Source organism: Equus przewalskii, chromosome 29 (genome assembly GCF_037783145.1).
Source record: "Equus przewalskii isolate Varuska chromosome 29, EquPr2, whole genome shotgun sequence".
NCBI lineage: Eukaryota > Metazoa > Chordata > Mammalia > Perissodactyla > Equidae > Equus > Equus przewalskii.
Genome location: NC_091859.1, coordinates 39271782 through 39295972, shown reverse-complemented (window position 1 = coordinate 39295972; position 24191 = coordinate 39271782). Strand labels below are relative to the sequence as shown.

At 53.7% G+C, this 24191-nt stretch overlaps 2 protein-coding genes across 2 annotated transcripts in view; both read left to right on the top strand.

Annotated features, from left to right (window-relative positions):
* Window positions 1-466: 466 nt before the first annotated feature.
* The window catches only part of LOC103545708 (cytochrome P450 2D14-like), a 32943-nt gene continuing 9218 nt past the window's right edge, over window positions 467-24191 (top strand). The window contains exon 1 of the mRNA XM_070599645.1: window positions 467-622. Coding sequence (XP_070455746.1) covers window positions 509-622 — 114 coding nt within the window. The 5' untranslated portion in view covers window positions 467-508. The remainder of the gene's footprint in view (window positions 623-24191) is intronic.
* LOC103543525 (cytochrome P450 2D14-like) lies at window positions 8031-12856 on the top strand. Its single transcript, XM_070599649.1, has 9 exons — window positions 8031-8696; window positions 9394-9565; window positions 10234-10386; window positions 10478-10638; window positions 10985-11161; window positions 11342-11483; window positions 11710-11897; window positions 12366-12507; window positions 12605-12856. The coding sequence occupies exons 1-9, from the start codon at window positions 8508-8510 to the stop codon at window positions 12781-12783; spliced, it is 1503 nt and encodes a 500-aa protein (XP_070455750.1). The 5' UTR covers window positions 8031-8507; the 3' UTR covers window positions 12784-12856.

Genomic DNA, 24191 nt, shown 5'->3' with positions numbered 1-24191 from the left:
TTCTGGGGTGGAGGTTGTGACTACACTGGGGAGTGTGAGCCTAAAGTGACAGGTGGGTGGCAAGGTCAAGTCCAAAGACCCCTGCTATTTCCTCGGAGCCGGTACCATGATGGGGCGGTCATCTGAAGGTGGAAACTTGCCTTTTCTCACACTCCACGTAGGGTAAGCAGCAGAAGATGGGGGAGGGTCAGGCCTTCTGTGCCACCCGTGCCCTGACCTTCGTGGCCCCTCCTGCACCCTCTGGCGGCACAGTCATCCCAAAGGTTTGGCTCAGGGCAGAGGGTAAAGGCCAGTCTCAGCTCCTTTATAAAGAGGGCCCTTATTGGTCGAGCCCTCAGGATTGGTGAGAGACCCCTGCTTGGCCTGGTCCTGGTGCCTGGTGTGGTGAGGGACCCCAGTGTGTCCAGAGGAGCCCAGTGTGCACTGAGGCAGCCATGCAGCTGCTGGCCTGGGACATACCGGGGCCCTGGCCGTGGCCGTGGCCATCTTCCTGCTCCTGGTGGACCTGATGCATCGGCGCCAACGCTGGGCCCCATGCTACCCCCCAGGCCCCATCCCCCTGCCTGGGCTGGGCAACCTGCTGCATGTGGACTTCCAGGACTCGGTTTGCAGCTTTACTCGGGTGAGGAACGTGGGGGAGGGAGCAGCAGAGGTGCTGGGGACCCCACATAGCAGCAGACAGTGGGTTGTGGTGAAGCCACAGGCTGGACAAGGAGCTGGTGGAAAGGAGGAGGCAGGTGTGAGAGGCCTCCTGGGGGAGGGCAGCTGGGCAGGGCCTGGGGGACAGTTTGAATTTTCCCATCAAAGGTCAGAGAGGGCAAAGGCCTGGAGGGAGTGGGCCTTGGCAGAGGGTTCGGGATGCAGTGGGACCGAGCATAAGTTCTGTGAGCCTGAGTCCCTTCTGAGGACATCAGGAGGAAAGGTCCTGAGATTGGGGAGAGGAGTCTGGTCATGAGCCCCTTTATAATCAGGAAATCAAGGCTGAGAGGGGACAGTGACCAAGTTCTGGTGTTTTGCTGCTGTGAGACCTTGGGCGTCACTCCTGACCTCAGTGAACCTCAGTTTCTTCATCTGTAAAGTGGGATGCTAATTGGGCCTTCTGAAAATTTTGGTGATTTCTGCAAATTCATAGTTGGGTGGTCTGATCCAACGTGAGGTCCTCGACCATAGAGGATGTGGTCCCCAGGGTCATGAGGCCTGATAAAGTCCAGCGCCCCCACTTCTGGGGGCCCAGGTAGCCCCCAAGTCTAGCACAGGAGACAGGGAGCTGCAGCTGGCTTGAGGCCCATGGTCATGCACAGCGTCTGGCAGCTGTGCTCAGGCGCTGGTGTAGCGTAGTGAGGACTTGCCCACTGGTGTTTGGATCTCACACTCGGGTTGGGGTCGTGCCAGAGGCAAACAGAGGAGGGACAGACTGTGTCCCAATGAGGGCTGGGCCCCCACTGCCCAAAGACCAGACCAGGCCTAACCCACATGAGTGTCACACATGGACAGAGACAATGGCTAGGGAATGGTGGACCCAGGGCACAGAGGAAGGAGCCCGTATCAGGGCTGGGGCAGGAGGAGTGTGGGCCGTCAGAGGACCAGGCCAGTAGGGAAAGGGGGCAGGATTGTGTTAGAAATGACAGGGGCTGGGGTCAGGACTTCTCCACTATAGGAAGGGAAGTCAAAGTGGGTGGGATTGGGGGCGTCGGAAAAGGAGGCATGGGGGGTGGGAGGTTGGCAGTGCATGGGCCTAACCCCAAGAGGCAGGACTGTCCTAGAAGGTGTAGAGGGCATTCCTGTGTCAAAGGGACAGGACTGTGAGATCGGGGGCGGGGGTGGGGGACAGGGCCGAGACCCACATTCACATATTATTATCACCCAGAGTCCATAATTTACATTAGGGCTCACTCTTGCTGGTGCATATTCTATGGGTTTGGATTAATCTATACAGACATATATCCACCAGTACAGGATCCTACAGAGAAGTTTCACTTCCCAAAAACCCTCTACATTCCGCCTATTCCCTCCCCCAGCCCCCGACAAGCACTGATGTTTTTTCTGTCTCCATAGTTTTGCCTTTTCTAGAAGGTGATATAGGTGGAATCATACAGTATGTAGCCTTTCACATTGCCTTCTTTCACTTGGTAATAGGAATTTAACTTTCATCCACACATTTTCAAGGCTTGATGTCTCATTTCTTTTGGACCCTGAAGAATAGTCCATTGTCGGGATGTGACACAGTTTATCCATTCACCTCCTGAAACGCGTCTTGGTTGCTTCCGAGGTCTGGCGAATATGAACAAAGCTGCTGTCAACATCCCTGTGCAGGTTTTCTGTGGACATAAGTTCTGAGCTCCTTTGAGTCAACATCAAGGAGCCTGGTTGCCGGATCACGTGGTGAGAGCGTCGAGTTTGTAAGGAACCGCCAAACCGACTCCAGAGGGCTGTGCGGTTTTGCGTTCTCACAGGCGGTGTATGAGACTTCCTGTTGCTCCACGTCCTCATCGTTAGGTGTTCTCAGTGTGCTGGATTTTGACCATTCTAACAGGGGTGTAGAGGAGATGTATTTTTTTTAATAACTTTAAAATCCTGGTTAAAAACATATAAAATTTAGCATGTTACCCAGTAAGTGGACAGTTCAGTGGCGTCCAGTAGATTCACATTGTTGCGCGGCGGGTCCCCACAACCTTTTCATCCCGCCAAGCCCGAGCCCGGGACCCATTAAGCAGCTCGGGGAGGCGGGCCCCGCCCAGCGCCCTCCCGCCCCCGTTCCCTCCTCGGCCGCGGCCCCCGGCGCCCCCCGGCGCCCGCCTGCGGAACTGCAGCCGCGGCCGCCCCGCCGGCGCCTCCGCCTGGATCCTGCGCTGCGAGGGCGGGTCCGCACGGAGCCAGGCGGGGCGGCCAGGCCCGGGGCCCGCAAGCTGCGCTCGGCTTCCGCTCTATCTCTGTCCCCAGGGAGGGGCGGGAATGGGGGTTTCCCCAGGGCGCTGCATGCCGCGGGGGGAGGGGCAAGGCCAGCAAAATGCCCCCGACTTTCCCAGCGCCCGGGCTGGGGCTGCAGCTCCCTACCTGATTCTAGGGCGCTCACCCAGGGTTTGCTCCGCCTTGGCTTCCTGGGTGGAGCGCTTCCTGTTCTGCCATCTTGCTGACGTCACCCTTGGATTCTAAGTCCCAGGTCACAGTGTCCAGGGGACCCTTCCGTGCTTGGTGAACCCCTGTGACACGCGTGGTCCCTGGGGGCGCTCAGCCCTCTACCCCAGCAGCTTCACCAGAGCAGAAGCCCAGGGCGGCTGGGCTGAGTGTGTTTCCAAAACAATGAATCTCAGTAACTTACACTTAAAGCAGTAGCTCAGAGCCTGCCTTTTTTTTCAAAGTATTTTTAAAAAGTTGTTTTATTGAGGTCATATTGGCTTATAACATTGTGTAAATTTCAACTGTACATTATTATATTTCAGTTTCTGTATAGACTGCATGGTGTTCACCACCAGTAGTCTAGCTTTCAGCCCTCACTATACATATATGTGCCTTTGTCCCTTTTGCCCTCCTCTCTTCCCCCTTTCCCTCTGGTAACCACCAATCTGTTCTCTTTATCTTTGTGTTTGTTTATCTTCCACATATGAGTGAAATCATACAGCGTTTGTCTTTCTCTATCTGACTTATTTCACTTAGCATAATTCCGTCAAAGTCCATGCATGTTGTTGCAAATGGGACAATTTTGTCATTTTTATGGCTGAGTAGTATTCCATCGTATATATACACGACATCTTTATCCAATCATCCGTTGATGGGCACTTAGCTTGCTTCCATGTCTTGGCTATTGTGCATAATGCTGTAGTGAACATGAGGGTGCATATATCTGTTGGAATCATTGATTTCATGTTCTTTGGATAAATATCCAGTAGTGGAATAGCTGGATCATATGGTATTTCTATTTTTAATTGTTTGAGGAATCTCCATACTGTTTTCCATAGTGGCTGCACCAGTTTGCATTCCCACTAGCAGTGCATGAGGGTCCCCTTTTCTCCACATCCTCTCCAACACTTGTTATTTCTTCTCTCGGTGATTATAGCCATTCTGGTGGGTGTGAGGTCATATCTCATTGTAGTTTTGATTTGCATTTCCCTAATGATTAATGATGTTCAACATCTTTTCATGTGCCTGTTGGCCATCTGTATGTCTTCTTTGGAAAAAACGTCTGTTCATATCCTCTGTCCATTTTTTGATGGGGTTATTCACTTTTTGTTGTTGAGTTGTTTGAGTTCTTTGTATATTTTGGAAATTAACGCCTTGTTGGATATACGACTTGCAGGTATTTTTTCCCAGTTGGCGGGTTGTCTTTTCATTTTGCTGATGGTTTCCTTTGCTGTACAGAAGCTTTTTAGTCTGATGTAGTCCCACTTGTTTATTTTTTCTTTTGTTTCCCTTGCCTGAGTAGACATGGTGTTTGAAAACATACTGTAAGACCGATGTCAAAGAGCATACTCCTTATATTTTCTTCTAGGAGTTTTACGGTTTCACGCCTGACATTCAAGTCTGTAATCCATTTTGTGTTAATTTTCGTGTATGTGTAAGCTAATGGTCTCCTTTCATTCTGTTACATGTGACTGTCCAGTTTTCCCAACACCATTTATTGAAGAGACTTTCCTTTCTCCACTGTGTGTTCTCGGCTCCTTTGTCAACGATTAGCTGTCCGTAGATGTGTGGTTTTATTTCTAGGCTCTCAGTTCTGTTCCTTTGATCTGTGTGTCTGTTTTTCTGCCAGTACCATGCTGTTTTGATTACTGTAGCTTTGTAGTGTATTTTGAATTCAGTTAGTGAGATACCTCTAACTTTATTCTTTCTTCTCAGGATTGCTTTGACTTTTCAGGGTCTTTTGTGGCCCCGTATAAACTTTAGGATTCTTTGTTCTATTTCTGTGAAGAATATCATCGGGATTCTGATTGGGATTGCGTTGAATCTGTAGATAGCTTTAGTTAGTAAGGACTTTTTAACTATGTTTTTTCTTTCAATCCATGAGCATGAAATATCCTTCCATTTCTTCAGGTTCTTTGATTTCTTTCAATAATGTCTTATAGTTTTCAGTGTATAGGTCTTTCACCTCCTTGGTTAAATTTATTCCTTGGTATTTTATCCTTTTTGTTGTGATTATGAGTACAATTGTATTCTTGACTTCTCTTTCTCCTAGTTTCTTATTAGTATATAGAAATGCAACTGATTTTTGTATGTTGATTTTGTCCTCTGCAACTTTACTATATTCATTGATTATTTTCAACAGTTCTGGTGAATTCTTTACAGTTTCTATGTGTAGAATCGTGTCATCCACAAATAGTGACAATTTTACTTCTTCCTTTCCAATCTGGATCCCTTTTATTTCCTTTCCTTGCTTAACTGCTCTGGCTCAAACATCCAGGACTGTGGTGAGGAGGAGCAGAAAGACCGGGCAGCCTTGTCTTGTTCCTGTTCTCAGAGGAACAGCTCTCAGTTTAACTGCTGACTATGATCTTGGCTGTGGGTTTGTCACATATGGCCTTTACTATGTTGAGGTAGAGCAGGCGTGTTGAGATGGCCCCAAATGCTGCTCTGTGACTTTGACCTCCTGACATGATCCCTGAGACTCAGTCTCCTCCATGCCTTGGGGACCATAAGGCCACCTGCCTCACAGGGCTGTGGGAGGACACGCAGAGTGAGCAGCAGTGCCTGGCAAAACAAAGGGTGGATAAAGACAGTTTGTCCAGGGCCACTGTGTGACCAACACTCACACCATCCTGCGCCCACCTCCCCAGCACCATCCTGATTCTCTGAGAGTCCTGGGTAGAGAGGTGTCCACAGGACAGGACATTCAACTGAGGCCAATGAGAGGCCACAGGCTGGATCTGGAAAGTACCTAGGATGTCCAAGGGTCTTGCCCTCCCGAACTGTAGGGTGGCCTCAAAGCTTGGCTCCCTGCCTCCTGGAGGCCCACAGACCCCAGCTGCGAATAGTCCAGTCCTCAGCCAGACTTGCAAAGCTGCCTCCTCCTGTGGCCCCTCAACCCCTGCACAGGACGCTGTGGTGGCCCTGTGGTCCTGCTGCCACATCATCTTGGATGCAGTGCCAAGCCAGTCAAAGTCCTCCAGGAAGCCTTCCCAGAAAGTCCTGCTCCAGCCTGGGGCAGTGTCCCCACGACCCTCAGGGCAGTCCCCACACTCCTGGCCTGGCCTGTCAGCTCTCTGCCTTCCTGCTCTTCCTCCTGGCACGAGCACCTTGGACAAGGGGCCCACCATCGTCTCCCCACCAGGCTGCGAGTGTCCCAGGGGCACCCAGCACATGGGACGTCCAGCGGGGCTGGAACACAGTCCAAGGCCTGAGTAAGGCAAGTTGCAGGGAAGGCCCGGTAAACTGAGGAAGGCCCACTGCGCCCCAGCAGGCTACACCCTCTGGCCCTGGGCCATGCAGGAGAGTGGGGCTGCGGGCGTTCAGAAGGGGAGGAGCAGCTCTCGTGGCCCAGCAGGCACTGCAAATGTTGAAAGCCAACAGCAAGAGGCCCCGGCTCCGGGGAGCTATCTCTGGGTGGCCATTTCTGAGTAGGGGATGTCTAGAGGCTCCCTGGGAAGAAGCAGGTCCTCTTACTGTTGGGGAGTGAGGGAGGGAGGGATCTAGGGGACACGGGGGTGAGGGGGGGTGAGGAGTGCCCCCTGCAGGCCCTGCTTCATCTGGGGGAGAGAATTCTCCAGGTGGTTCCAGGATGAGAGCTGGCCTCACACAGCCCTGGGATGGGGAAGGGGGCCTGACCCCTCCCAGGATATGCTCCACCCCCACCCTCTGGGCTCCTGCCCCTTCCCATCTGAGTGGGTTTTGGCCTCAGAGTTCCCATCAGCTTCACTGATTTAAAAACTCAGCCTCAAATCCCACCTCTTTTCTATTTGAAGAACGACTGTGCTGAGGCCAGTCGGCAGCGGCCCTGCCCTGGCATGGTGTGGTCACCCGTCTGCTTGGAGGGGGCGAGAGGATGAGCAAGAGAGAGGACCTGGGAGGCACAGTTCCAGCCTGGAGGCGGCATACACTGGTGCGGGGTGGTGCTGGGGTTCGCATCTTTCCTTGAGGGACCACAGAGTCAGGGTGGGAAGGGATGGGGCTGGAGCAGGGGGACGTGGCCCAGGGAGAGGGAGGTGGCTGGCTAAGCGGAGGCCCTGGAATCCACTCCGTGTGGTCCTCAGCAGGCCTGTGAGGTATAAAGAAATTGCATCTGCCCCACTTGCTTTTCATCCTCTTGTCTTTCCAGAAAGCGTTTGAGTAGCTGATATTCAAGGACAAATGATACTGAGGAGGAGGAAGCAGGCCCACTCCTCTGGGGACAGCCACATATCCTATGCTAAGCCTCCCTGGTACCCTGAGCGCCCTGGCAGCTCAGTCTAGAAGGGAGAGTGCCCACTCCACGTTTCTGTGAGGCAGGAAAGTGGGCACAGGCAGGAGGAGATTCACCACTTGGGTGGCCTCAGGAGCAGGGAGGTCAAGGACCAATTTGTTAGAAACTTAACAGAAGGTCTCCCGGCCATCGAACTGGCTTGTTGGGTGACCAGGGAGCTTTGATAATAGCCCTGCTGCCTCTGCCCCAGACTCAACGTGAATGGCCCTGAGAGAGCAGCAGCAGAGGAAGCTGAGCCAGCAGAAAGCCATGTGAGGGTGTGCAGCATCCCTGCCAGCCGCCTCCGGGCGGCAAGAGCAGGCGGTTGGGTCCTGGCAACCAATGAGCACTGGTTGCCCTGATGCTTGGTCCGCCTGTGTGTGTGTATAAGTGGCGCATGTATTAATATGTGTGGGTCTGTGGCTCTGTTGGTGTGTAAATGTGTGTGTGCCTGTGCTGTGTGTCAGTTTGTGAGCATGTGGGTAGTGTCTGAATGTGTGAGTGGTTTGTGAGTGTGTGATCAGTGTCTGTGTGTATATTGAGTGTCACAGTGTGAAGTGAGGGACACGGAGAACTTCATCCCTCGCCCCCACCCAAGGTCCCTCTGATCACGTGACCTCCCTACAGCAAATGCCAGTGACAAACCTGAGAGTTGAAGGTCACTGGGGAGGAGGCAGGTGAGATATGGGGAGGTGAGGATGTGTTCTGGGGATGAGACTGTGACCCCATTAGGGAGGGTGAGGCTAAGGTGAAAGGTGAGTGACAGGATCAAGTCCAAAGACCCCGGGTTCTTCCTGGGAGCCTGCACAATGCTGGCAGTCAGGCTGGGGTTGGGGACTTCGCTTTTTTCCTTCCCCAGCCAGGGTAAGCACGTGCAGAGGGCAGCAGGGTCAGGAGTTCTGTGCCACCCCTGCACTGACCTTCGCCGTCCCCTCCCTGCACCCTCTGGCAGCACAGTCACGCCAACAGGCAGGCTCAGAGCAGAGGACAAAGGCCAGTCTCAGCTCCTTTATAAAGGGGCCCAGGCTCATCAAACCCTCAGAGTGGGTGAGAGAGCCCTGCCAGGTCTGGTCCTGGTGCCTGGTGTGGTGAGGGGCCCCAGTGTGTCCAGAGGAGCCCAGTGTGCACTGAGGCAGCCATGGGGCTGCTGACCGGGGAGACACTGGGGCCGCTGGCCGTGGCCGTGGCCATCTTCCTGCTCCTGGTGGACCTGATGCACCGGCGCCAACGCTGGGCCCCACGCTATCCCCCAGGCCCCATGCCCCTGCCTGGGCTGGGCAACCTGCTGCAGGTGGACCTCCAGGACTCGATTTGCAGCTTTACTCAGGTGAGGAAGGTGGGAGGTGGCCACAGAGGTGCTGAGGACCATACATGTCAGCAGACAGTGGGTGGGGGTGATGCCACAGGCTGGACTAGGAGCTGGTGGAAAGGAGGAGGCAGGTGTGGGAGGCCTCCTGGGGGAGGGCAGCTGGGCAGGGCCTGGGGGATGGTTTGAATTTCCCATCAAAGGTCAGAGAGGGCAAAGGCCTGGGGGGGTGGGACTTAGCAGATGGTTCGGGATGCAGTGGGACAGAGCTTCAGTTCTGTGAGCCTAAGTCCCTTCTGATGACATAAGGAAGACAGGTCCTGAGGTTGGGGGACAGGACTCTGGTCATGAGCCCCACTGAAATCAGGAAATGGAGGTTGACAGGGGACAGTGACCAGGTTCAAATCTTTTGCTGCTGTGAGACCTTGGGCCTCATTACTCACCTCTCTGAACCTCAGTTTCTTCACCTGTAAAATGGGATGCTCTCTTGGCCTACTGACAATGTTAGTGACCTTTGCAAAGTTACAGCTGTGTGATCTGATCCAACGTGAGGTCATCAACCATACAGGTTGTGACCCTAGCATCAGGAGGCTATATAGTTCCTTGCACTCACTCGCTGCTGGTGGCCCAGGGGTATCCCGGGTCTAGAGCCAGGAGATTGGGTCAGGCATGTGGGGTGGGGCAGGGCTTGTCTAACGCCCTTGACCCTGGCCTGCAGCTGCGCCGCCGCTTCGGGGACGTGTTCAGCCTGCAGCTGGCCTGGACGCCCGTGGTCGTGCTCAACGGGCCGGCGGCCATTCGCGAGGCGCTGGTGAACCGCAGCGAGGACACCTCCGACCGCCCACGTGTGCCGGTCATGGAGCACCTGGGCTTGCAGCCGCACGCGGAAGGCAAGCGGAAGAGGGGGGACCGCGACCCAGCGGGGACTGGACCACAGTGACCCGAGACCCGGCAGAGCCAATTGGAGGCAGGGTGGGGGAGCTGCTGTGCAGGGAAGAGCCAGCGAATTTGGAGGGGCGGCAGGTGGAGGAAAGAGCCTGTGCCCAGGGTGGGGAGGCGGGTGTGGGCGGGCGGAGGGCGGGGCCTTACAGGGAGTGGGCCGGCATCTGGCCACTGAACCGGGAAGGGCATGTCCGAGGTGAGGGAATGAGTCAGGGTGGGCGGGGCAGGGGGCGGGCTGGGACCGTCCCAGAAACACAAGGGTGTTATGACGGGCAGAGCCAAGAGTGGGCCCGAACCTGCCCCCAGTGGGGAGAGCTGGGGAGAAATGTGGGCGGACAGACGGTGGACCTGTCCTCCGCCAGCTGCGCGGGAAGACTGGGAGAGATTTGTTGGGACTGAGAACGAGGTTAGAGCTGACGAACAGGCGCTGGACTGTGAGCAAGGGCAGAGTGCGTGGTCTTCAGTCAAAGGGGCGTGGCTGCGTGTGTATCGCCGGGGGCGGGGCCGGGTCGGACCAGGAGCTGGGGGGAGGGCTGGCCAGCCGAGAGCAGGTGGTTCGCGCAGAGGCGGGGCCAGGACACAGCCGAGCCACGCCCCGTGCCCGCCCCTCCCCCAGGGGTGATCCTGGCACGGTACGGGCGCGCTTGGCGGGAGCAGCGACGCTTCTCCGTGTCCACCCTGCGCAACTTCGGCCTGGGCAAGAAGTCCCTGGAGCAGTGGGTGACCGAGGAGGCCTCGTACCTCTGTGCCGCCTTCGCCGACCAGGCCGGTGAGTGCTGGGCTGAGGGACAGGAGACAGGGGTGGAGGCTGGGGAGGAGAAGCTGGAGGCGACCCCCTGACCTGCACCGTCCCCTCCCAGGACGGCCCTTTAGCCCCAACGCCCTCCTGAATAAAGCGGTGAGCAATGTGATCGCCTCCCTGACCTTCGGGCGCCGCTTTGAGTACAACGACCCGCGCTTCCTCAAGATACTGGAGCTAATGGAGGACTTTCTGAAAGAGGCGGCAGGCTTTTTGCCCGAGGTGCGGGCGGGAGGGGGCCAAGGAGTTCTGCAGGCGAGCTCCGTGGAGGGGCCTCCGCCCTGGGCCTCCGCGGAGGAGGATTTGTACAGAGGGGTGTCGGGTCAGCGGGCCCAGGAGGGAGCTAAGGAACCTCTACCTCCTTCATTGGAAGCCTCTGGAACCCTTGAGATGTAGATGTTAGATTTATCCTGCTGTGGCCCAGGCCAGGAGAGAGGGTGGAGGGCTGAACTTACGGAGGAACCAGGTTAATGGTGGGGACATCCTGAAGGTGGCTGGCACTGGACTGATCCAGGTGAACACCTGAGCACAGGGAGGACTCAGAGTCCCTCATCAATGGCCCACACAGGTGCTGGATGCGATCCCTGTGCTCCTGCACATCCCGGGGCTGGTCGCCAAGGTCTTTCCTGGGCAGAGGGCCTTCATGGCCCAGCTGGATGAGCTGGTTGCTGAGCACAGGATGACCCGGGACCGGACCCAGCCCCCTCGAGACCTGACTGATGCCTTCCTGGACGAGGTGCAGAAGGTGAGCCCCCAGGGCCAGGGCCAGGAGTGTAGGTTGAGGGCCCCATGAGGGGAGACCAGACAAGGTGATGCCTGTGTATCCCCTAGTGATAAGGCACCCAGGCTGATGGGCACAGAGTGGGAGGCCACTGAGGGGCTTTCTCTCCCTTCCCCTGAGCCCACCCTCTCTGCATGGCCACAGGCCAAGGGGAACCCTGAGAGCAGCTTCAGTGATGACAACCTGCGCCTGGTGGTGGCTGACCTGTTCTCTGCAGGGATGGTGACCACCTCGACCACGCTGGCCTGGGCCCTCCTGCTCATGATCCTGCACCCGGATGTGCAGCGTGAGCCCAGCCTGGGGGCCCGGTGGGACAGGACAGAGAGGAGAGGGACAGGCTGGGGACCCTGAGCTTGGTTTCACCACTGGGAGCTCTGAGCAGAGCTGGGCCCTGGCTTAGAGGTCAGAGTGACCTTCTCCTCCATGTGGGCTCAGCCCCTACACAGGAGTCAGGAGGAGGGTGGGGGCAGCCCCCTGGGTTCTGACGACTGTGGGGACGCTTGTCTTTCCAGGCCGTGTCCAACAGGAGGTCGATGAGGTGATAGGGCAGGCGCGGCGACCAGAGATGGGGGACCAGGCCCACATGCCCTTCACCATGGCCGTGGTCCACGAGGTGCAGCGCTTTGCAGACATTGTCCCACTGGGTGTACCCCACATGACATCCCGTGACGTTGAAGTGCAGGGCTTCCTCATCCCCAAGGTAGGCCTGCGGCCCTCCTCAGCCCAGCTCAGCTCCACGTGCCCCGTCGTTGCCCCAGGATGGCCATTGCCAGGTGGGGCCAGGACTGGAACCCAAGCCACCTAATTCTCATTTCCACAGACACCAACTGTCCAGCCTTGGGGGCTGTGGGGATGAGGCAGATGTGGGCCTGGCCCTGTCCGTCAAACCCCCCAGTCTGGCGGGCAGGGCAGTAAGAAAAACTAAAATGTGCCCCAGTGTGTCAGAGGAGCCCTGCATGCAGGGACAGGTGGCAGTGACCATTCCCATGGGTAACGGGTCAAGTGGCCCTGCCATGGGGACAGGGAGGGTGCTGGGAAGCTTCTTGGGTTGAGATTGATTTGATTGCCCATGTGTGCCAGGCAGACGGTGTGGCCCATGTGTGTTTGGTGGCAGGGGTCAGGGAGTCATCTAGCCCAGACCACACTCATGCCAGGCATCTCCTGCCAGGGGACCATGCTCATCACCAACCTGTCATCGGTGCTGAAGGACGAGACCATCTGGAAGAAGCCCTTCCGCTTCCACCCCGAGCACTTCCTGGACGCCCAGGGCCACTTCGTCAAGCAGGAGGCCTTCATGCCCTTCTCAGCAGGTGCCTGTGGGGAGCCCGGCTCGCTGCCCCTCCTGGGGAGTCTTGGAGGCGTGGAGCCCAGGCCCCCAGGCTCGCTGACCCCCATCCCCACCCACAGGCCGCCGCTCGTGCCTCGGGGAGCCCCTGGCCCGCATGGAGCTCTTCCTCTTCTTCACCTGCCTCCTGCAGCGCTTCAGCTTCTCGGTGCCCGCTGGGCAGCCCCGCCCCAGCGACCACGGTGTCTTTCGCTCCATAATGACCCCGTCCCCCTACCAGCTCTGTGCTGAACCCCGCTAGAGGGGGCACCAAGCCCCCAAGCAGCTCCTTCCTGGGGGCCCTGATGTCCAATAAAGCAGTCTGATGGCTCCAACCTGGCTTGAGTCCCACCTGAGCCCCTGAGCAGCCTCTGGCAGCGATGCAGCCTCAGCAGCCTCCCCAGGGCCAGTTTCTACCCCTCCTTGATCCAGGCTCACCTGGCATTTGACCCTATTTCAGAGATGGGTATCCTGAGACTCAGAAAGTGACAGCTTACCCGCTCGTTACCCATGAGGACCCAACAGTGGCTGCCCTGGTTGGTGACTAAGTCCATGTAAATCTTGACTCCTGGGTGTCGGGGGCGGGAGGAGTGTCAATGGGCTTCTGATGGAATCAGCCCAATCCCGGGCTGGGTGAGCGCCCTCAGGTTCAGGGATTCACTGCAAGGACTCACGGGAGTCAGAACAGCTGTTATACTCACGGTTATGGTCTTTCCAGAGAAAGGATCCAGACAGAATCAGCAGTGGTCAAAGGCACATAGGTGGAGTTCAGGAAAAGTGGACACAAGCTTCCAGCAGTCTCTCTGAGGATTCGTGCAGACAGTGCTCAGTTCTCCCAGCAGTGATGTGTGACGCAAGCAGAGAGTTTGCTCACCAGGGAAGCACAGGGTGTCCAGAGATTTTGTCAGGATCACTCACTTAGACTGGGAGAGCCGCATAGCTCAGCTCCATTACTCAGTCTCCAGCCGCTCTCAAGGTCAAACAGTGTGGCCCAAGGTCCCGCCATCAATCACGTTGCTGTCATAAACTATGTGGTGTGACCCATGGCCACAGGTACAGAGACACTCTTGTCACGCAGGACACCCCATGGGCAAAGGGGATTTTTCTGGAAGGTGCAGGGATTGGAAACCCCAAACCTACTGAGTAAACTTTTCACTGCACAGGCCCCCACTCCAGTTTTTGGCTCCTACAGGAAAATGGTCGTATTTGTTTGAGTCTCTCCATTTTGTGTGTGTTGGGGGGGGGTGGGGAGGATGCACACAGCACCATATGTACCATCTCATTTTTGACTGTACAGTTCAATGTGATTGAGTTTCCATATCGTTGTGAAACCATCACACCATCCATCCCAGAACTCTTTTCATCTTGCAAAAGTGATTCTTGTCCCCGTTAGACAATAACTCCCCATGCCCCCTCCCCACAGCCCCTGGCAGCTGACGTTCTTCCTGTTTCTATGAATTCGACTACTCTAGGGACCTCATGTAAGTAGTATCATAGGTCTTTGTCTTTTGTGACTGGCTCATTTCACTTAGTATGATGTCCTCAATGTTCGTCTATATTGTGACGTCTCGGCATGTCCCTCCTTTTTTCGGCTGAATAATATTCCATTGTACATATAGACCACGTTTGCTTGTCCCTTCATCCGTTGATGGACACTTGGGTTGCTTCTCTCTTTGAGCTACTGTGAATAATGCTGCTGTGAACATGGGGTACAAATATCTCTTTGAGACTCTGCTCTTGATTTTGGATATAAAACCACCAGACTGTTTCCCACAGCAGCTGCGCCATTTTGCATTCCCACCAGGAGTGCCCAGGGGTTCCGCTTCTCCACATCCTTTCCAACACTTCCTGTTTTCTCTTATTGTGATAGTGCCATCCCATGGGTGTGAGCTGGTATCTCATTGTGCTTTCGATTTGCACTTCCCGAAAAGTGAGTGATGTTGAGCATCTTTTCATGCCCTTCTTGTCCATTTGTATATCTTCTTTGTAGAAATGTCTATTCAAGTCCTTTGCCCATTATAAAATTCAGTTGAGTGTTTTCTTGTTATTGTTGTTGTTTTGAATTTTAGGAGTTCTCTATATATTCTAGATATTAATCCCTTATCAGATACAGTCATGAGCCACATAATGATGTGTCGCTCACCAACAGACCACATGTAGGACGGTGGTCTCGCAAATTAGTACCATATAGCCTATGTGTGTAGTAGGCTATGCCATCTATTTTTGTGTAAGTACACTGTATGATGTTCACACAAGAATGAAATTGCCTGACGACACATTTCTTAGAGCATGTTCCCGTCGTTAAGCGATGTGTGACTGTATGTGATTTGCAGATATTTCCTCCCACTCTGTAGGTTGCCTTTTTAGGCGGTTGATAGCACCCTTTGATGCACAACATTTTAAAATTTTCATGACGTCCAATTTGTCTATTTTTTCTTTTGTTTCTCGTGCCTTTGGCGTCATAGCCAAGAAGTCACTACCAAGTTCAATGTTGAGAACAGTTTCTCCTGTATTTTCTTCTGAGAATTTTGTAGTTTTAGCTCTTATATTTAAGTCTTTGATCCAAATGAATTAATTTTTGTATGTAGTGGTAGGTGAGGGTTTAATTTCACTCTTTCGCATTAAGATATCCAGATTTCCCAGCAACATTTGCTTAAGAGACTGTCCTTTGCCCATTGAATGGTCTTGGCACCTGTGTTGAAATTATTGGACTCTATTTGAGGGTCTGTTTCTGGGCTTCCTGTTCTCTTCCGTTGGTCTATGGCTCTGTCTTTATGCTGTTACCACAGTGTGTTGATTAGTGTAGCTTTGTAGTGAGTTTGAAATCAGGAAGTATGAGTTTTATTCTTCTTTTTCAAGATTGTTTTGTCTATTTGGAGTCCCTTGAGATTCCATGTGAATTTCAAGATTGATTTTTCTATCTCTGCCAAAAAGTCATTGGGGTTTTGATATGGATTATATTAAACCTGTAGACACTTCAAGGAGTCTTGATGTTGTTCCAATATTCAGTGTTCCATCCATGAACGTAGGATGTCTTTCCATTTCCTTGTGTCTTCTTTAATTTCTCTTTTTTTCTTAGTCCACCTAGCTACACGTTTCTCAGCTTTGTTGATGTTTTTGAAGAACCAACTTTTGCTTTTAACTGATTTTCTCTATTACTGATCTAGTCTCTATTTCATTCATCTCTGCTCTCTATTATTTCCTTCTTTCTGCTCGCGTTGGGTTTGCTTTGCTCTTCTTTTTCTGGTTCTTTAAGGTGTAGAGTTGGGTAGTTAGTTCGAGTTCTGTTTTCATTTTTTTAAAGATTGCCCCTGAGCTAACATCTGTTGCCAATCTTTTATTTTTCTTCTTCTTCTCCCCACAGCTCCCCCAGTAAGTAGTTGTGTATTCTAGCTGTAGGTCCTTCTAGTTGTGCTATGTGGGACGCCGCCCCAGATGGCTTGATGAACAGTGCTAGGTCCGCGCCCAGGATCTGAACCTTTGAAACCCTGGGCCGCCGCAGCAGAGTGCGTGAACTTACCGCTCGGCCATGAGGCTGGCTCCTGAGATCTGTTTCAATGTAAGCATTTACAGTTAGAGACTTGCCTCTGCACATGACTTTTGCTGGAATGCATGGATTTTGGTATATTGTGCTGTTGTTTTCATTCATCTCAAGCTATTTTCTACTTTCTCTCATGATTTCATCTTTGCCCCACAGGTAGTTTAAGAGTATGCTGTTTAATTTCCACATATTTGTGAATTTTCCAGTTTAATTTCTAGGCTGTGGTGGACGAATATCCTGATCACTGTCCAGCTGATCCGGCACAGCTTGCATGCACAGGCAGCGTGTCAGCCCCTTCTTCTGGGGAGGTCCACATGGCATTTAGGAGGGAAGACTAATCCCCCTTCTCAGGTTAAAGAAAAGTTTTTGGTAGTTTCTCTCTTTTTAAAGATTTTATTTTTTTCCTTTTTCTCCCCAAAGCCCCCTGGTACATAGTTGTATATTCTTCGTTGTGGGTCCTTCTAGTTGTGGCATGTGGGACGCTGCCTCAGCATGGTTTGATGAGCAGTGCCATGTCCGCGCCCAGGATTCGAACCAACGAAACACTGGGCCGCCTGCAGCGGAGCGCGTGAACTTAACCACTCGGCCACGGGGCCAGCCCCTCGGTAGTTTCTTAATGTTCCCCTACCCCCACTTGGACTGCATTCTTGGTGGCCAGAGGTCATGGAGGTGGCTTCTGTTGTCCCAGCTTAATTCTTCCCTTTGGGAGCATCCCTGACACAGGTGACCATAACTCGGACCAGGCAAAATCCCCAGCTTGGTGCCGTGTCAGCAGCTAGCCCCACCCTCTCCTTTGTTTTATTTTAGGTAATTACATAGAGCAATAACCACAGGATTGCATATTAGCCTAGTCTTTTTCCTGGTTTTTTTTTTTTTTTTTTTTTTTACCTTCACATATCCAGTGAGCCAGTCCCTCAGAAGTGAGCTCTATCATTTCCAAATCCCATGGGTGACTTTTACCCCCAGTAACTGACCACAGCGCAGCTGCTGCTTCGCACCCCAAGTGATGCTGTAGCCACTTAGGATTGAAGGTTCGTCAACCAAAACCCCCCATTCTTCCTTTTCCCAGACTATGCATTCTCCACGTTTCCGTGGGTCGGGGTTATTCTGCTGAATGCCACTTTGGTAGCCATCTGTGTCAGCGGTCCCCAAGACCATGCTCGGCTCTTTCATTTGCTGGAGGGCTCACAGGTTTCAGAAATGCTGTTATGTTCATGGGTACTGTCTACTCAGTTTGGGACGCTAGAACAAAATGCCTTAGGATGAGTGGGTTATAAACAGGAAACATCTATTCCTCACAGCTCTGGAGTCCAGCAAGTCCAAGATCACGGCGCTGGCAGAGTTGGGGTCCGCTGAGGGCCCGCTTTCTTGATCATAGATGGTCACCTTTTCACTGTGTCCTCACCTAGTGGAAGGGTCAAGGGATCTCTCTGGGTTCTCTTTCATAGGTACACCAATCCCATTCATGAGGGCTGCATCTTCATGATCGAATTAGCTCTCAGAGGCTCCCCTAACCAATACCATCAAACTGGGGATTAGGTTTCACCCTATGAATTTAGGGGAGACACGGGTTTTCCATCTGTAGCAGCTATGGGGTCTTACAGTGAAAAGATACAGATTAAATCAGCAAGGGTAAAAGACACAGAGGATACACAGACAGACACATGGGAGAGCCTGGCTCAGGGTTCCAGTGTCCTCTTCCAAGGGAGATATAGGGACAGTGCTTAATTCCCCAGCAACAATGAGTGACACAAGCACAGAATATTGTCAGTCAGGGAAGCACAGCCTTGGCATCCAGAGATTTTATTGGAGTTGGTGTCACAGGCGTGGAGCGCCTGTGTAGCTGACAGGAGTAACTCAGTCTCCAGCCCTTCCAGAGGCCAAAGTCATACAGGGAGCTGTAAGGTCCCCACCACATGTCACATTGACACCATGAATGATCCGCTGTGGCCTGAGGTTCCACGACAACAAAGACGTGGTTATCCAGCAGCATTTCCCAGAGCATAAAGGTCATCTCCGAGGAGCTGGTCAAGGGCCAGTCACTGCTTTACAGGGCACAGGATTGGAACCCTCCAAACCTGCTGGCTTTACCCTTTACTGCAAAGGACTCACTCAGCCTGGATGCCCATGTACCAGGCCCAACTCCACCCACCCCACCACGGGCCAGCAGCTCAGCCAATACCATCAAGTCTGCTGCCCACTTCATCTACAACACCCCAATAGCTGGGGAGCTCAGGGGTGGACGGGAAGGGATGTGTTAGGTTAACACCCAGGCTCAGTTCTTCAGCTTCCAGAGCCCTCCTTGGGAATCCGGATGGCAGTCCAGAGGTGTGCACCTCCTTGACCCTCTCATTCACCCCAAGATAGGATGGTCCCCTTTTCCCAGCCCCTTGGGGATGCTCGTCTCCAGGCCCCTGTCCAGTAGGGCTGCCTCCCAGACAGGCTGGAGCTGGAGGAGGATACTCGTCTGGACACCAACCCATGGCTCCATCCTCTGAGTGGCTGGGTCAGGGCAGGATCTCAGGAGGCTTGGTCAGGGGCAGAGAATGAGCCCTGTGGACTGCAGGCATGCCCAGGGGACAGTTGTCAACCTTGGACCCATGTGACAATGGGATGACCAGGGGAAGAGATGTCGCATGAGGATCTTGGCTCTCGTCCTTGCTCTGCCACAACACTCTGCCCTGGGCCTCTGTTTCCCCTTCAGCCAAAGAGATGGTCCACCAGATGACCGCTGGGTCCTGTCTTCCTGCTCTGACTCTGGAGCCATGATCTTGCTATCCTGGAGCCCTGGCCAAGGGCGGGGACTGCCATCCTCCACCTGTCTCCACCCACACAATTGACTGGCTCTGGACCGAGCACATGTAGAGTGCCCATGGGTTTCTAATGACTGTCTGCTTACCTGAGTCTTGGGTAGACCCCCCGGTGCATTTAGGTAACAGCTTGGGGACCACCGACAGGGCTGAAGCAGCCCCACCAGGCCTCTGTTGCCAGAGGACCCCACCCAACAGCATTTCTGGCAGGGGTCCACCAGCGTCTTCCAGGCGCCCTCATGACAGGGAGCTCCCAGCTCTCAGGGAACTTGATGTGTCCCTTGGCACTGAGTCAGAAAGCCAGCAGGGCCTCTTCAGCCTCTCCAGAGTGTCCACTGTTGTGTCAGGGCTTGGTGGCAGCAGGAGGCGTTTCTGCAGCTTGTCAGGACAGGGAGTGTGGACGGGATCACACTGGGTTTGTGAAGACATGAGGCCCCCGAGAGGAGGCAGATGAGTCTGCAGAAGCAACAACTCTGTGGATTTATTGATACTTTGTCATTCATGGTTCTCAGTCTTGGGGATGTCAGAGGCTGGGAACCAGCCCAGCTACACCTCCCTCAGAAGCTGGAGGACCCTACCCATGGGCCTTTCCTCCTAGCTCTCGACCTCACAGGCTTCTGAAAAGCACAGCAGGCAGGCCCGGTGGGTCCCTTGCAGGGAGGACCTTTCCCCAGGGCCAGGGGTCCCTGATGGCAGGGGATCAGGTCAGCATTGATAAAAGGCTAGGAATTCCCCCAGTCCAAGGGAAGTGGCCTCAAGTTTTTGCCAAGCAGGAAGGAAGCAGGAGGCAGGGGAGGCTCATCCGGGAAGTCAGGGCATCTGCCTGTCTGGCTTCTTCTCCACTCTGAGGGATGTGATTCCTTTTTTTGATATTTGACTTCTGACACCATTCAGCATCACCTCTGTTTCGTCCCCTGTCCCTCACATCTGGACCAGTTGATAAAACACCCCTGGTGCTCGCTCCTTTGCTTTCTACTAGAGATCCATACAAGCAAGCCACTACCCTACAAGTGAGGCCTCACCGCAGCCTGTCACCAAACCACATTAAATATCCAGGCCAGTCTCCTGTTCTGGCTCTTTCAAGCCATTTTGGTCCTGCCTGACAGGCCGGTCCTGCTCTGCCCTGAGGCCTCAATGATGCAAGTAGTAAAGCTTTATACCCTCCTGGTGTGATCAGTCAACATCCAAATCAATCTTTGAGCGGGCGGTCTCTCTTGCCTTTGCAGGAGGACAATAACAAGAACCTAAAGACTTGTGGAGTTGTAAAGAATACAGACATCTCAGTTTCAGGAATTCCAGAGGCCTCAGTCTTCTCAACACCAACCCTTGAGGTAGAAGCCAATGAAAAAAGTCTTTAAAATTCTACACGATATTTATTTCCCATCTAGAATACTATAGCCAGCTGACTGTTACTCCAGTATGAGTGGAGACATTTTAAGACATCGAAGGTCTCATAAACACCCCTCAGGAGTTCAGTGATATCAGCAAAAATGGCAGAGCTCTGAAAATTGGCCACTCCTGAAGAGCAATGAAAAACTGGCAAAATGATCCAACACTTTTTCAGAAGTCTGGAAATTAACCAAAAGCTCGTGACTACTCAGGAGCATTTTTTTTCTGGATGACAAATGGCTGAATCTCAGAATGAACAGCAATCTCTGTGGCATTTCCACTTCCCTGGTCCTATCCACCACTTTCCAGCTCAGCAGTGGCCCTGAAAAGAACCACCCACACTCCCGGGGAGGCCTCCTGAGGGAGCACAGGGCATCCCGCATTTTCAAAGCCTCATTCCCAAAGAATTGTCATTATTTTAGCTGGCTGGGAGGTTCCCTGGTGGACCTCACATGCTGGCATGTCTGCATTTGCCCTGAGAGCTGCCCTAGGGCAAGCAGCCTTTTCCTCAGGAGAGTTTGTTGGAAGTAATCAGAGGCCACTGTTGAAAATGCACGCTGCCTGAGGCAAAGGTTAACAGTTGGAGCAAATGATACACTGACCACAAAGTTTACAAGGAGAAGCTGGATTGTGCGGTGTCCACAGGGGCTATGAAGAGCTCTGTCACATTCCTGGGATCTAAGAGGCCATGGACATGTGCGACTGTGTGCAGGCTCAGGAAAGACCTCATGGGGCCCCTAGCTCTCCCCTCTGACTGACCTTGAGGTTCTGTGCAAACAGGAAGTAAAGGCAGAGGGAAAGTTGTAAACTGTTAATCCAGTGCCCGGCTGAGTGTTGAAATTACATCCCAACACACACAGGGAGCACCTCTGTGCAGCAAAGACTGGGAGAGTTATTGGCTCCAGACATTTAAGGAAATCTCTAACCCATCATTAGCTGACCAGCAAGCTAATTGAGTAGAGACTTCAGTGGCCACATACAACAAGGACTAGGGACTTCATAGAATTAGTTCAGAAAAGTCACTCAGCAAAGAAACATCTACAAGACACAAGGACAACACAAACCCTGAGGAGCACTGAGAATCTGCTTCCGGAGTTGCCACAGTATCTTATTTGAAATGTCCATTTTTCAATAAGAAACTACAAGACATGCAACAGAACAAGAAAATATGGCCCATACACAAGAGAAAGGCAGTCGATGGAAACTGTCCCTCACATTGGCATTGCTGGATGAAGACTGCATGTCACCTAATTCAGTATGCTCACAAGACTTAATGACACTCACAACTAGAATATACAACTGTGTACTGGGGGCAGGAGAGTCATCCCAATGTGCTGCTTCAGGGCAGTGCGCAAGGGCTGGTGTCAGCTCCCTTTTTAAAGAGGGCCCAGGCTGGTCGAGCCCTCAGGGTTGGTGACAGTGTCCTGTCTGGCCTGGTCCTGGTGCCTGGTGTGGTGAGGGGCCCCAGTGTGTCCAGAGGAGCGCAGTGTGCACTGAGGCAGGTATGGGGCTGCTGACCGGGGAGACACTGGGGCTCCTGGCTGTGGCCGTGGCCATCTTCCTGCTCCTGGTGGACCTGATGCACCGGCGCCAACGCTGGGCCCCACGCTACCCCCCAGGCCCCATGCCCCTGCCTGGGCTGGGCAACCTGCTGCAGGTGGACCTCCAGGACTCGCTTCGCAGCTTTACTTGGGTGAGGAAGGTGGGAGGTGGGCACAGGGGTCCTGGGGATGCCACCTAGAAGCTGACAGTGGGTGGTGGTGAAGCCACAGGCTGGACAAGGAGCTGGTGGAAAGGAGGAGGCAGGTGTGAGAGGCCTCCTGGGGGAGGGCAGCTGGGCAGGGCCTGGGGGACAGTTTGAATTTCCCATCAAAGGTCAGAGAGGGCAAAGGCCTGGAGGGGGTGGGCCTTGGCAGAGGGTTTGGGATGCAGTGGGACAGAGCTTAAGTTCTGTGAGCCTGAGTCCCTTCTGAGGACATCAGGAGGAAAGGGCCTGACATTGGGGGATAGGAGGCTGGGCATGAGCCCCACTGAAATCAGAAAATCGAGGTTGAGAGGGGGCAGTGACCAGGTTCAAATCTTTTGCTGCTGTGAGACCTTGGGCCTCACTGCTCACCTCTCTGAACCTCAGTTTCTTGATCTGTAAAATGGGAGGCTAACTTGGCCCACTGACACTTTTGGTAACTTGCAAAGTTATAGCTGGGTGGTCTGACCCAATGTGAGGTCCTCTGACCGCAGAAGATGTGACCCGCAGGAAAACAAGGGCAGTTACAGTCACTGCACTCCCATGCTTCTGGAGGCAGAGGAGTCCCCCAGTGCTAGCGTCAGGAGACTGTGGCCGGCAGCCTGGTGGGGGCCAGGCTTGACCAATGCCCTGGACCCTTGGCCTGCAGCTCCCACGCCACTTCGGGAACGTGTTCAGTCTGCAGCTGCCCTGGATGCCCGTGGTTGTGCTCAACGGGCTGGTGGCTGTGCCCATGCTAGCGTACGGTAGCAAGGACTTGCCCACTGCTCTTTGGTTCCCACACGTGGGCTGAGGGCGGAACCCAAAGCAAGGCCTTCCTCAGACTCATTCTTGCCAGGGCTGGGCCCGTAGTGACCTGAGATGCTACCTGGCCTAACCTGCGCGGGTGTCAACTGTGAGGCAGGGAGAATGGCTAGCGAATAGTGGGCACAAGGCATAGAGGAAGGAGTCTGTACCAAGGCTGGGGCAGGAGGAGTGTGGGTGCCAGTGAGGATCCGTCCTGTACCCAACGTGGGTGGAACCATGTGAGCAGTGACAGGGCACAGGGATGGGACCAGTCCACAGCAGGAAGGGGGGTCATTGTGTGGACCTGGAGGCAGGGTAGGTCAGGGCATTTGGGAGGTTGGTAGGGGTGGGTCTGACGCAAAGAGGGGAAACACTTTGAGCAGGTGTAGAGGGCACGCAGGAACCCACATTCCCACATCATTATCACCCAGAGTCCATAGCTTACACTGGGGCTCACTCTTGCTGTTGTACATTCTATGAGTTTGGACAAATGTATACAGACATATTTCCACCAATATAGGATCCTACAGAGAAGTTTCACTGTCTAAACATCAGCTATGTTCCGCCTGTTCCTTCCCCCAGCCCAAGGCAACTTCTGATCTGTTTTCTGTCTCCATAGTTCTGCCTTTTCTAGAAGGTCATATAGGTGGAATCATACAGTATGTAGCCTTTCCAGATTGCCTCCTGTCACCTGGTGATAGGAATTTAAACTTCATCCACGCATTTTCATGGATTGATGTCTCATTTCTTTTGGACCCTGAAGAATCGTCCATTGTCGGGATGTGCCACAGTTTATCCATTCACCTCCTGAAAGGCGTCTTAGTTGCTTCCGAGGTCTGGCGATTATGAGCACAGCTGCTGTCAACATCCCTGTGCAGGTTTTCTGTGGACATAAGTTCTGAGCTCCTTTGAGTGAACATCAAGGAGCCTGGTTGCTGGGTCACGTGGTGACAGCGTCGAGTTTGTAAGGAACCGCCAAACCAACTCCAGAGGGCTGTGCGGTTTTGCGTTCTCACAGGCGGTGTATGAGACTTCCTGTTGCTCCACGTCCTGCTCAGCTCTCGGTGTTCTCAGTGTCCTGGATTTTGACCATTCTAACAGGGGTGTAGAGGAGATGTATTTTTTTAAATAACTTTAAAATCCTGGTTAAAAACATATAAAATTTAGCATGTTACCCAGTAAGTGGACAGTTCAGTAGCGTCCAGTAGGTTCACATTGTTGCGCGGCGGGTCTCCAGAACCTTTTCATCCCGCCAAGCCCGAGCCCGGGGCCCATTAAGCAGCTCGGGGAGGCGGGCCCCGCCCAGCGCCCTCCCGCCCCCGTTCCCTCCTCGGCCGCGGCCCCCGGCGCCCCCCGGCGCCCGCCTGCGGAACTGCAGCCGCGGCCGCCCCGCCGGCGCC